The sequence below is a fragment of the Colossoma macropomum genome, unplaced genomic scaffold (assembly GCF_904425465.1).
Source record: "Colossoma macropomum unplaced genomic scaffold, Colossoma_macropomum, whole genome shotgun sequence".
Taxonomy (NCBI): domain Eukaryota; kingdom Metazoa; phylum Chordata; class Actinopteri; order Characiformes; family Serrasalmidae; genus Colossoma; species Colossoma macropomum.
In genome coordinates this window covers 23,340,293-23,354,493 of record NW_023494806.1, presented here as the reverse complement: position 1 = coordinate 23,354,493, position 14,201 = coordinate 23,340,293, and the positions used below count along the sequence as shown (strand labels likewise).

Below are 14,201 nucleotides of genomic sequence, written 5' to 3'. Positions count from 1 at the left end.
AATTAAGTGGAAGTCAGGTGTGTCAGTTTAACACACAAAGAGAGAAGAGCAGAGTTCTGTACTCCACAAGGTCAGTCTATTTTACAATTATATAGAATACATACATATACATACATCTTCTAAACCGCTTATCCTTCTGGGACGCGGTGGGGTGCTGGAGCCTATCCCAGCTGTCATTGGGCGGAAGGCAGGATACACCCTGGACAGGTCGCCAATCCATCGCAGGGCAGACAGACAGACATACACATTCACACCTAGGGGCAATTTTAGCATGTCCAATCGGCCTGACTGCATGTTTTTGGACTGTGGGAGGAAACCGGAGTACCCGGAGTAGAAACAGAATAATGACACTGGTGTTCAGATGAAAGCAAAACACGTATGTTCATATTCTGATAGACAGTGCTTTTCTCTTCAGCTTCTTAGAAAACAAAATATAAACCAAAACTAGCGTAGATAATATAAACTGTATGATCTGTGTTTGAGACTCAGACGGACTCGTTTCCTTCCTCTATAACTTTGTGCTGCTTTTGTAGCTGCCTGTGTTGTCAGGTTTCTGGTGAAATAGAGTCGAATCTGTCACTATTGATTAACATTAAGAGTTCCAGACTGTAGGATTGGATGGAAAACATGAATCAGCACCCTGGACTCTTCACTGTATTAATACTGTTTCACTTTTTTCTACTTATTACTGCTGAGGTTTAAAAATGTCTGCCAGTCTATTTGTTTGTTTGTTTTTGTGTTTGTTTGTTTAGACAGCTGTTGGAGCTGACTGAGCAAATAAACCTGCTGCAATTTTTACAGCTACACTTTAGAAGTTTCACGATGTGTCAAATGTTGCACTGCATTCAGCAGAACTCTCTAATCCTTTTCTACACTGTTTAGGTGACCAGTTCTGCCTGACATCCACTCTTTAAAAGTTAGTGTGTGAAATCAGTGTTTAATGTGAGGTGGCTGTATTGGTCAGTCACTGTCACTGGACAGTGTAATCCAAGTACACAGACACGTCCTGTTTAGGCTGTAACTGTTACGACGCTGCATACACAGCAAAGACAGATAAAAAGGAATCTCAGTTTTACTTGACTGCTTAAACATAGTTAGTGAGTTCCATTCTGAAGGCAGCTGCCTAACACTGCCTTCAGAGGCGGCTCTCTTGTTGGACAGCATTTTAACTGAAATGGAACCTTAGTAGGCATCGCATTCAGGACAGAGCTTCAGAGCCATCACACGTCACAAGTTTCGCTGCACTGTACACGCTTTATCTGTTTATTGGCAGTCACTCGTTAGTTTACACGCACCTCCGACTAAAGGGGGATCATCTCAGTGAATAAGGTCTGAGTCTGTAGCAGCTGTTTTCCTGCATTGACACTGTGGTGGAAGTTTGTGTATGAAGAAGAGGCTGCTGTACGGAGTCGTTATATGCAAAAAAATGCTGCCTATTTAGACAGCTGCCTCACGATTGGAACGCAGCAAGTGTCTCTGCTCTCTAAATCACATGTCCATGCTCAAAACACTAGAGCATTTAGCAAATTGTCCCACACTGAGAGTTAAATTAACCATGAAAACCCTAAAAATTAAATATTCACATCCAAATACCAAACTGTATTTAAATATAATTACTGCATTACACACTGAAATACTTCAGCAGTACCAGTAACCAGTTTGTATTTTACAGCACTCATTCATGCAGGGAAGTTACACTGTACGTTACACTGTAAAACAAGGGCTGTATTATAAAGTGTTACCGAGGTTTGCTACACTGACACAAGTTCAAAACATCTGATCTGAAATGCAATAAAGTAGACCAAGTTTCATTTTCTCCATCAGAGTAAACGTGTAGACATAGCATCACAGACTGTGAAACTGACGCCAGCATCAGTGCTTTTATGGTTTAACAGAATCAGACAGGGTAAGCCAAACCCCACCATCTACCAGTTCATATAAACTACCACACTACCATACACTTCTCATAACTTTAATAACCTTTTCACTTTATAAATAATATGTAAAATTAGTTTTTAAACACCTTCATTAACTATTAAGGAGTCTCTCTTTCATAATAAATAATACACAAATCAACAAGTGTGTCTTTAACATGTCTTTAAATGAGGAAAGATAGGAGGCATCCCGAATAGACTTTGGGACAGCATTCCATCATTTGGGAACAGTAAATGATGGACCATCCATAGATGTCAATTTAAACCTTGGAACATGAAGAAGGGCTCAGTTATTTGCAGAAATCCTCAAATCCTAAGGTACAGGATGGGACATATAAATGAAGACGCTCACCCATGAAGAGCTAAGCCATGCAGAGCTTTATATGTAATGAGAAGAAACTTGTACTTAACATGGAATGTAACAGGTGATCAGTGAAGACTCTGAAGGACAGGGTGACCTGGTCAGTCTTCAGAGAATAGGTGAAGATCAGTGGCACACTGTAACCTACTGGAACTTTAGCAGGGAGGATAGATGGGAGAACATTACAGTAGTTTTAACAGATTTCACTAATTCATGCTCACATGTTTCAACATATGTAAGGCTGAGGATGGTGACAAGCAATAATATGAAGATGAAAAAACATTGTCTTAACTTTAGAATTGATATGTCAAAGGAACGTTTGGGGTCAAAGATAACTTGACTGTGTATGCAGGCAGAAAGTATCACCAACATCCCCTCAATATTGATGCCAAGGCCAGGTAAACTAGATAGGAGGGAAACATGAGAGTGGCTGGGTGATATTAGGGGAAAAGAAATCAGGGAGGGAATGATGGAAAGAAGTGAGGGGAAAGCAGATCGGGTCAATTTTATGCTAAAAAGTAAGCAAAGTCACCGTATAATTTATCTTGACCAGAATAAGCTACAGCAGGTGGCTGCAGGAGTTTGTTAATAGTGTTGAAAAAGGTCCTGGACCAGCATGAGCTACAGCAGATGAACAGGGATAGGAACACAGAACAAGCCCTACTTAAAGCAGACATTATCTATAGATATAGACATTTGATCTGCGTAGGCCAGAGAGTTTTTCTATAAAGTCGTTCAACACATCTGCCAGTGGCTCTCACATCATGGAGCTCAATGGTAAATGACAGTAAGGAGTGGGAGGACAGCACTAGCCTAGTGAAAGTATAATATACAGTATCTCACAAAACTGAGCACACCCCTCACATTTCTGCAAATATTTTATTATGTCTTTTCATGGGAAACACTATAGAAATTAAATGGATATAACTTAAAGTAGTCAGTGTACAGCTTGTGTAGCAGTATAGATTTACTGTCCTCTGAAAATAACGCAACACTCAGCCATTAATGTCTACATAGCTGGCAACACAAGTGAGTACACCAGGTGTGAATGGGGAGCAGGGCTGTTAAATTTGTTTTGGGTACAATTCGCTCATACTGGCCACTGGATAGTCAACATGGCACCTCATGGCAAAGGACTCTCTGAGGATGTGAGAAATAGAACTGTTGCTCTCCACAAAGATGGCCTGGGCTATAAGAAGACCTAACACCCTGAAACTGAGCTATAGCACGGTGGCCAAGGTCATACAGCGGTTTTCCAGGACAGGTTCCACTCTGAACAGGCCTCGCCAGGGTCGACCAGAGAAGTTGAGTCCACGTGTTCAGCGTCAAATCCAGAGGTTGGCTTCAAAAAACAGACACATGAGTGCTGCCAGCATTGCTGCAGAGGTTGAAGAAGTGGGAGGTCAGCCTGTCAGGGCTCAGACCATACGCCGCACAATGCATCAACTCGGTCTGCATGGCCGTCGTCCCAGAAGGAAGTCTCTTCTGAAGCTGATGCACAAGAAAGTCCGCAAACAGTTTGCTGAAGACAAGCAGTCCAAGAACATGGATTACTGGAACCATGTCCTGTGGTCTGACGAGACCCAGATAAACTCGTTTGGCTCAGATGGTGTCCAGCATGTGTGGTGGTGCCCTGGTGATGAGTACCAAGACAACTGTCTCTTGCCTACAGTCAAGTATGGTGGTGGTAGCATCATGTTATGGAGCTGCATGAGTGCTGCCGGCACTGGGGAGCTGCAGTTCATTGAGGGAAACATGAATTCCACCATGTACTGTGACATTCAGAAGCAGAGCGTGATCCCCTCCCTTCGGAAACTGCGTCGCATGGCAGTTTTCCAACATGATAACGACCCCAAATACACCTCCAAGATGACAACTGCCTTGCTGAAGGTAAAGGTGATGGACTGGCCGAGTATGCCTCCAGACTTAAACCCAATTGAGCACCTGTGGGGCCTCCTCAAGCGATAGAAAGAGGAGGAGCACAAGGTGTCTAACATCCACCAGCTCCGTGACGTCATCATGGAGGAGTGGAAGAGGATTCCAGTAGCAGCCTGTGCAGCTCTGGTGAATTCCATGCCCAAGAGGGTTGAGGCAGTGCTAGATAATAATGGTGGTCACACAGAATATTGACACTTTGAGCACAATTCGGACATGTTCACTGTGAGGTGTGCTCACTTGTGTTGCCAGCTATTTAAACATTAAAGGCTGTATGTTGTTCTTTTCAGAGGACAGTAAATCTATACTGCTATACAAGCTGTACACTGACTACTTTAAGTCATATCATAGTTTCATTTCTATAGTGTTTCCCATGAAAAGATATAATAAAATATTTGCAGAAATGTGAGGGGTGTACTCACTTTAGTGAGATACTGTATATAAAGACGCTCTCATCCAGAGGGACTTACAAAAGTGCTTTGTTGTCCACTCAGAGAAAGTATCTAGGCTAGAACAAATAGGACAGAGTCCTACTCTTGAGTTCAGACACTGCAAGACACAAGAGTCAGTGCTAATACCTAGAAAGACAGATACAGGGTTAAACACAGCATAAGAGCTACACAATATATTTCAGTAAGTCCTTAGATTAGTGCTCACTTAAAGGGGACCTATTATGATTATGATTTTCTTTCCTGTAGTTTGTTGTAGCTTTTTGTACAGTGTAAATGATCAGCATGCCCTCACATAACGCACAGAGAGCTAACAAAGTAAAAACTGACCATTCTGACAATCTCAAAGATAAACTCAACACAAAGATAAAAGCTTTTAGAAAAAGACAGTAAATAGCTGGATTCTTTTTACAGTTCTATATCATATTTTCATAGGCAATGTAAAAATATTGGTTTGGGGGTCAGGATGTGAACAGTAAGAGATTATCTTCAGTATCTCTCTCTCTCTTTCTCTTTATCTCATCTCTCTCTCTCTCTCTCTCTCTCTCTCTCTCTCTCTTGCTGTCTGAAGTCCATTAAACTGTATTTTAAAGTGGTAATATTTAATATTAAACTGTTGTATCCGTTGTTCCATTGAAATGATGGTGTTAGAAGCAGCATGTGTAAAAGCTGAGAACTAAACAAATTTAGTACAATGATAAATACACATTTTTAAGACAATTATTTTCCAGTGCCTCGTGTCTGTAATGTGGCTAGTGTCTTTGATGGATGCAGTAAAGTTCAAAATAACCCTAAAACTTCTTCCTTTCTGTTTTTTTAACTTGCAATGTTTAGAGCAAATGAATGGTCATTTTTTATTTATCTCCTGGTCAGTACTGATGGTGTGTGTGTGTGTCTGTAGGTCAGTCATGCAGTCCTACAGTTCTGCTTTCTATATCCTGATCTACCTGATCGCTACTTTCACTACGGGTAAGTTTGTGTAAGAAGTGACCTTCTTATAAATTTCACTTCTGTATTTCACTTTAGTTTGTCAGATTTACTGCTGCTTCTCTAAATGATGACAATGATAAATTGATACACTGTTCTGTGAAAAAGTAAGTCATTGTCACGCCCCCCTCCGGCACGGCTGGAACTGCAGCTGATGCAGCTGCCTCAAACTAAGATTCCCAGAACCCCTCGCTGCCTCACATGACGCAGGACTCCTACTGATCAACCTATCAGCACTCAGCTTCACCGGACTTCTGATTACACACACAACTGTTCTTAATTTTATGTAATTATTAGTTTAGTATATAAGCCCGGGCTTTAGCTTAGACCATTGCAAAGTATCATCTCAATATGTGCATACCGAGCATTTCTCCATTGTCTGTTTTATCTTCTTCCTTTGTATGACCTGTTTTTCCGTCCTGACCTTGATTTTTGTCTTGCCCTTTTGTCTTGTTGTGGATTTCTGGTTTTTGGCTTCTTGCTTTCGTTTTTCGACTGTGATTTTGGATCATTGCTTTGTTATTAAAGATCTTAACTCTAGCTTTGTCTGTGAGCGTCTGGTTCCGTCTGGATACTTCCCTGCATGCAGATGGTGGACATTGAGGCTGTTCAGAAGATCTTGAGCAATTAAGGTTAGCTTCTGGGACATCACCAGCAGGTATTGGCAGGGGTTACTCAGTCTGTAGGTGACCTCACCCAACAACAAGCTGAACAGCAGGCCCAGCCCTCTCAACTCCTAACTGTTATCAAAGACATTTCTGCTCAACTGCGTAACCTCTCTGTTTGTTCACCAACTCCTGTCACCATCTCAGTCTCACATACGAATGCGACCGCCCCAGTGAGCGTTAATACTTTTTTTCCAGTAAGCAAACCCGATAAGTTTGATGGATCTCCAGACTAGTGTCAAGGTTTTCTCCTGCAATGCTCTGTATTTTTCAGTAATCCCCATCTAGCATTGATCAGGCCAAAATAGCACTCGTCATCTAACTTCTCTCAGACAAAGAATTAGAGTGGGCAACTGCTGGGTGGTCTCGTATTCGAGACATGTCTTATGAACAATTTTTTGAAAGACTTTAAAACAATTTTCAACCATCCTCATAATGGTTACTCCAGGGAAGAGCTTTTGTGCAAGTTTAAACAAGGTAATCACTTGGAGGCAGCCTAAGCATTGTAGTTTCATACTCTGGCTGCAAGAAGTAGGCGGAACCTACAGAAGCAGAGAGAAACATCATCCATGACAATGTGGTGGCTCAGCTACAGACTCCCGTGTCCAACATCCCCGTGCAGGATGGAGAACCCGTTGGACTGGACCCAAATTCCTTCATCACTGAACCTCTTCAGCTTGAGGCTAGCTTTCTCCATAAAGAACAGTTATCCTTCTTATTGATAGACTCATCAGAGTTTTCCATCATCCTAGGTCTTCCTTGGCTCCAGAAACATGACCCCCAAATCTCTTGGTCCGCTCATGAAATTACCGCTTGGTCCTATAACTGTGAGTCCCATTGACCCATTGAACTGAAAGTCATGTCCACATCCATTGAAAGCCCAGACCCCACTCAGGTCACTCAAATTCCCCTTGAATACTCTGATTTGACTAAGGTGTTTAGCAAACGAATGCTACTAAAGTCTCTCCGCATTGTTCTTATGACTGTACCATAGACATTATAGAAGAGGCCACTTTACCAAAATCTAGAGTTTATCCCCTGACTCAAGAAGAAGAAAAGCCATGGGAGAGTACATTGATGAGGCACTGGCACAATGTTTCATTTGTCCCTCAACCTCACCAGCTGCATCTGGATTTTTCTTTGTCAAAAAAGACAGATGGCGGTTTAAGACCCTGTGTTGATTATCGTGCCCTTATTGAAGTCACAGAGAAGTTTGCATACCTTTTACCATTGATCCTGGTAGATTTGGAACAACAGAGGTGCTCATTATTTCACCAAATCAGACCTCCGTAGTGCCTATAATTTAGTCCTGGTTTCATCTGCTTTCATCACCACTAGGGGCACTACGAATACCTTGCAAAGCCTTTTGGGCTCTCTAATGCCCCCATTGTTTCCAATGCTTTATCAATGATGTTCTTAGAGACATAATTGGTAAATTTGTCATGGCCTATATAGATGACATTTTGATCTATTCCCCAGATTATGACACCCATGTCCATCAAGTTTGACAAGTCCTTAAACTTCTACTAGAAAACGATTCGTTCGTCAAAGGGGAAAAGAGTGAGTTTCACCTTCAACAGGTCTCGTTTTTGGGGTATATCATCAGCGCACAAGGGGTACTAATGGACGATCACAAGGTCAAGGCTGTAGTTAACTGGCCCACCCCAACATCTGTGAAAGACTTACAGAAATTTCTTGGCTTTTACAGGCATTTAATTAGAAACGTTTTAAGACTCCAACCGATCAACCTATCAGCGCTCAGCTTTACCTGACTTCTGAGTACACCCACACCTGTTCTTTATTTTACGTGACTGTTAGTTTAGTATATAAGCCCGGGCTTTAGCTTAGCTTCTTTGAAAAGTAGCGTCTCACTATGAGCATACCAAGTGTTTCTCCATTGTCTGTTTATCTTCTTCCATGACCTTTCTTTCCGTCCTGACCTTGATTTTTGCCTTGCCCTTTTGTCTCGTTGTGGATCTCTGGTTTTTGACTTCTTGCTCTTGTTTTTCGACTGTGATTTTGGGTCATCCTTTTGTTATTAACTCAAGCCTCATCTGCGAGCATCTGGTTCCATCTACAGCCGTTACAGTAATTCCTGTGAGAATGCATTTGTTTTTTTAGCATAAATCCATGTAGGTATTTTTGATTGATTAATATATCTCAGTCATTTTTAAAAATATCATAACACAGATGCAAGAAGTGCACCACTACCTCTTTCACTGAATCAGTTGCCTGTATTTCGTAGTCACCAGTTCACTGTTCAAAAGACCATCCATAGAACAAATCAGTTTTAATCAAAACAGCTAAAAACTTACTTTGGCTGGATAACTTCTGTAGTACTTTAACCAAGACACTTCTGAGAAATATCTACTAGTTACTGTGTTGCACTTTTCACATTAATAGCATTAGCTTCCTAACTAGCTTGTGGCACATTATAGTGTAACAAATGAACTGCTAGTCTTAATACTTGGTAGTATGAATTTATTTTATTCCCCCCACCAAATGTCTGATTTCACATATCAGCTCAAGCTTCGGTGTGCTGGTAAACAGTAGACGCGGCACCAGCAACTGATGTGTGTAGGTGAGCTTCCTCCGTGAACTTCCTCCTGCCTTCTTTTTGTAAAAACATTTGCAAAACTCTCTCAAAAAGAAACAAAATACTGAAAAAGCGATGGGAAACAGACAACCTGTGCTTGTAGCTGGTAAACACGTCATTATCTAGCTACACACTGAAACAGATTATTTATGATGATTAATGTGATCTGCTGAGTATAGAAAATCCTCTCTGATTTATTAACTGTGCTTTTGAAGAATTCAGAGAAAAATATAACCTTTAAACATCTTGACAAACATTAGAGATGGAAATGTGTGGTGTACACTTTTTTATTTTGTTCCTTCATTTTTATTTCAGTGTCTGAATCAGCTGATCCTCCAGTGAAGGTGGATCTTCATGACTCTGCTACTCTGTCCTGCTCTGAGAGATGCTCTGGTTTGGTCAGATGGACTGTGTTCACTAAACCCACTGATGTTCTGGCTGAGTGTGATCAGACTTCATGTAGATCAGTGAAGGAGGGATATCAGATGATCCATGATCAGTACCTGAAGGGGAATCTCTCTCTCACCATCACTGACGCTGATCTCACTAAGAGAGGCTGGTACACGTGTGATTGTGATGGTAAAGATCTCTGTGATGTGAATCTTCAGATTGAGCGTAAGTGTCCATCTGGTTTCTTAAATGGCCAGAGATTTGGGTGCAATGACTTGAATCAGATTTGGACATAATTAACAAACTTCCTGATTGTTCTTCTTTTCAGCCTTGAAAACTCAAGTTCAGATAAAGCCTAATGAGTCTCTGGTGATGGATTTGGACATATCAGATCCAGTGAAAGTGATTTATAACAGTTCAGACCCAGCAGGACAATCCAGTGGTCAGATCTGTACAGTGGATGGACGCTCACTACAGTGTAAACCTGAATACACACAGAGAGCATCTCTAACATCTGTTCTTGAGCTGAGAGCAGTGACTCCGTCTGATAGTGGAGTTTATACTGTAATGGACACCAGAAATGAAGACGTCATTCACATCTACGAGGTGACCATCCAAGGTAGGAGTTCATTCAGAGTGTAGAGAGAGTCAGTCCTTTACTGGTGATGGTGTGCAGACTCGGTGCTGATGAGTGCTGAAGCCCCCTCTGACAATCATTCAGCACCCCCATTAACACCATAGGCTATTTATAGTTTATACCACATGAATGTAATTAGAAAACCGTTTCATATTTCGGTTCCACTCTTTTATACAAAGTACACAAAAGTAGTTTGTGTACACCGAGAAGTCCTCCACATTCACTGACTAGACCACCGATATCAAATCAGTCCTGTTTTAGCCTCTAAATCTAAGCACTGAATGACACTCTAAAGCACTGATCTTCAGCGAGTCATGACAAATGTACCCACTGTGCTCTCACGATATTTTTGCTGTGGGTTATTTCTGTTTAGCTGTTTAAACACATCCTGCTTTCTTTTTCTTTACACAATGAAAAGTTCAGAAGTAAACAGTGAAGACAGGAAGGTCCAGTCCCATTTCACCCCTCGCCCCTACCACTGAGCCCCAGCCCTCTGCTTTGCGTGTTCACGTCTAGGGTTAGGGTGTCCCAATTCTTGTTGAGATAGAGGGGGAGGGTGAAGTGTTAGAGCTACATGACCCTCCAAACGGAGGCTTTTCAGAGACTCACTCCAAATGGAGTGTTATATTAAAAAATTACGATCACCACATATCATGTTTTCTTCATAATAAGCATAAAAAATCGCTAATAGTATGCTAATGTCTCGGTAGCTAGCTAGCTAACTTTCCCGTTCCACCTTAAAAAATCCAGCAGTTTTGACACCTGAAGCGCCAGAATGTAACTGCTGCACCATTTAATGTGGAACGGGGAAATTCGAACAAGAATCTGGTGAATATGTGACTTCAGCTTCATATCACTGAAGAATTAGGGGTGGGTGATAATAAATAATTGCCCCCCTCTTTGAAGTCATATGATGCCCTAAATATAACTAAAGCCCAGCAGTGAGGAGCTGAACTTTACCCTCCTCTGCTGTCACTGCAGACTGGCAGGGTCGCCTACAGAGCAGCGCTGGTAGCTGTTAATACCCTGTAGCTCAGCTCCAAGGGGTTATGGTGACCCTCGAAAACAAGCGGTAGGAGTAAAAAGAGGAAATGGGACTAATTTTTTAACATTCCAACAGAAATGCAGTTAGCTTGTGGCATACAAGCTAAAAACAGGCTACTAAATGTATTGTAATAGTGAGCTAAACGCAGCCTGTCAGAACCGAAGCTGTAGTGCATGAGAGCTCTGTGTAAAATGAGGATTAATGCTGTGTTATAATCATTTACCATTTTATCTGCTGGCCAATCCAGGGGTGGTGGAGTCTATATTTTTGGACTTATGGTTGACCCAGGAGAATTCTCTCCCCATTTGCATGAAGTCTCCCCTCCCTGGTGGCCCTAGGTGTATCACTCCCTTTTTTAACATACGCCACTGGTGGTGTGAAAGAAAAAGAAACTGCAGCTGTGGACTGGAATTTAGTTTCATTTCTCTATGTTACAAATCTGTATGTCTTTTTTTTTTGCAGATCACTCATCAGATCTGGACAGAGATAGAGGACCTGCTGCACCAGTGAGGGTGATTATAGTGCTGGCTGTGATGGGGACTGGGTTTCTAACTGTGACTGTGGTATTAGTGGTATTAGTGATGGTGAATGTGAGGCTGAAGAGAGAAAATCATCAGCTCCGCATGAAAGACACAAAGAACAGAGTGGAAACTAATGAACGCAGTGATTCCACTGAGGAGGAGAAACTAAATGATAACCCAGAAGTGGAGAGATCATTACCACCCAAACACAGGACGGGTACATGAGAGTAGTTATTCACATGTATCAGGCTACAGTGTCCCTAGGGGCCCACTTAGGGCTTGACTTTTGACTCACAATGGCCTGCCTGCACTGGGCCTGTGAAAATGTGTTAATTTTTGCTCATTTTTTTTTTCATTATTTAAAATTGTTGGCCTTATGCAGGCAGCCCTAACTTAGCTGTAAAGACAAATTCAATTCAGACTGAATGCACTGGAAAGGAAATTCAAAATTTATATATCATATTTATTTTTTATATATACATTTTGTTTTACAGACTTTGATACTTATTATTTTTAACTAAAAAATAATAACATATATTGAATTCCATGTTTTCTAAAAAGTGTATGTACTTGAAGAAACACTCAAATATAAAGCTAATATTTCTTCCCTGCTGAGACTGGAGTCCCTCCCTCTCCATCGATATGCTGGGTGATGAGTTTGGCGTCAGTGTTCTTTTTAGGTTTATTAGGTTAATTGTTATTGGGGTTTATTTAAGAACCCCTGACCCACAGCACCACTATACACCACTTCTTTGCAAGCAGTTCTAGATAAAAAGCCCAAATATTTCCAAAACAAAACAAGCATTTTAAAAAGTGGATGCACTCTAATTAATCAGGAGCAACAGAACACTAAAAACATCTCAGGTTCAGATTAGAGCAGACTAGTAGAGAATATCAGCAGGACAGACATCATTCAGACAACAAAAAGCTACCATTCATGTTCATAGGCTGCTGTTTTTGTAAAGACACTCCCCCTTTGCTTCCATTGGCTTAGTTTAAGACATATTGATGATAATGAGTGCAGTGCAGTGATGAGCTCTGACTGCCGGAGAGAAACAGCAGATTTACAACATTCACTCATCTGGAATTCAGCTGTACAGCTTTAGCAAACAGCTTTAAGCTTTAAATATTCTGTCCTAAATCTGCTTTCCTTCAAAAGTCTGGCTTCTTCTACCAAAGAGATTTTTCTGTCTGACAGCATACAGCGCTTGCCTTAAAGGGGAACTCCACCTATTTCTAAACAGTTAAGATGTATCAGAGAGGTTCAGAGTGGTTTGGTGTGAAACGCTCCGTTCTAGAGAAACTTACCGAGTCAGAGCTGTTCACAGTGGTGGTGATAGGAACCAGACGTCCCCCTCTAAAAGCTCCCTCACTGAAAGTTCCTACAGTAATGGTTATGAATTCACTGCCTGATGACTGAGACACTGTTTTAATGATAGTTTAGAGAACTTAAACTCCATTCATGGTGGAGGGATACATGCAGGGCGATGTGAGGCAAAATAGTCCCCAAAGAGAACTTATTATTTCAGATTTTCCACTATTTTCCATCATCAACACTCCATATAAACTCAGAAGACTCGTGTGGTTCACTGGTGGTTCTGGATAGTAAATAAATGTCTATATTTGTGTTGTAGTCATGCGACCCCTGGTTCCTATCACCACCACTGTAAGACATCTGAACCATTTCACACCAAACCACTCTGTTTATATCTTACACACTCAGTTATTACTGGGGAAGTGTATAAAAAGGTGGATGAGGCAGCTGACTGTCTCTGAGTTAGATTTCACTAATGAAGCTCTAAAATATTATGATTTTAAGACCTGGTATTAAATGAGTGCGACATAGAATCAGCTTTAGATGGCAGCTTCTGTAGCGAATATACAGATTACAGATCTGAACAAGATCTAGAGGAACAAGAGAGTAACATTTGGGGACTTAGAGTGTAAATGTCTGGCATTTTCATGTAATTTCTGGAACTATGCTGAAACTTGGCAGTTGTGACAACCCTTTTATGCATGCAAGTTCAGCAGGTGGGCTTCACCCCACTTGAAGTGTTATTCTGCTTCATTACTTCGCTGTATCATTTTGAATAACAGCATGTGGAGAAATGCTCTATACTTTGGAAAAGGAGCTTCTGGCAGGCATGTTTGTCCCAGCTCTGCAGCAGCTTAGAACAGCAGGCTGGCCTACACTCTCAGAAGTAAAGGCAGTAAACTGTCACTGGGTCAGTTCCCCTCCTGTCACTGGGGTGGAACCCCCTTAAGGGTCCATCTCAGTGCCTTTAGTCAGGGACATACTGAACCATAATTCCACTGAAATGATATGTTCTAAGCTGTACTGACTCCACACACCCCGTCTCGTCTCCAGGCTTTTATTTTACTGTTCTGTTTTAAAACATTCGGTTATGAAAAGGTACAAATACGAACTTTTCACCTGGAAACACTTATTTAAGGTTCACAATCAGACCTTAAAACCACTGTTGGAGCTTTGAGGGAACATTTACACTTTTTGTACCTTGATGAACGAGAAATGTACCTGAACAGAATCTTCATTTCTACAGTGTATAAAGGAAACTTACTTAGCTGAAGTGCACACCTAAAAAACAAATCTCACTAATAAAACAAGGCCAAACCGCTCTAACAGATGCCATTTAAAGTAACTAAATGTCCATAATTTAATA

General features: G+C 41.2%; 2 protein-coding genes across 2 annotated transcripts in view; one reads left to right on the top strand and one right to left on the bottom strand.

Annotated features, from left to right (window-relative positions):
* LOC118826992 overlaps positions 1-2,443 on the bottom strand; it is a 74,850-nt gene extending 72,407 nt beyond the window's left edge. The window contains exon 1 of the mRNA XM_036598146.1: positions 2,346-2,443. The gene's annotated coding sequence lies outside the window, so the exon portion shown is untranslated. The remainder of the gene's footprint in view (positions 1-2,345) is intronic.
* On the top strand, positions 13-12,085 carry LOC118826981. The gene is made up of 5 exons (XM_036598128.1): positions 13-70; positions 5,581-5,648; positions 9,243-9,542; positions 9,646-9,936; positions 11,462-12,085. The coding sequence occupies exons 2-5, from the start codon at positions 5,588-5,590 to the stop codon at positions 11,743-11,745; spliced, it is 936 nt and encodes a 311-aa protein (XP_036454021.1). The 5' UTR covers positions 13-70; positions 5,581-5,587; the 3' UTR covers positions 11,746-12,085.
* The last annotated feature ends 2,116 nt before the right edge of the window (positions 12,086-14,201 follow it).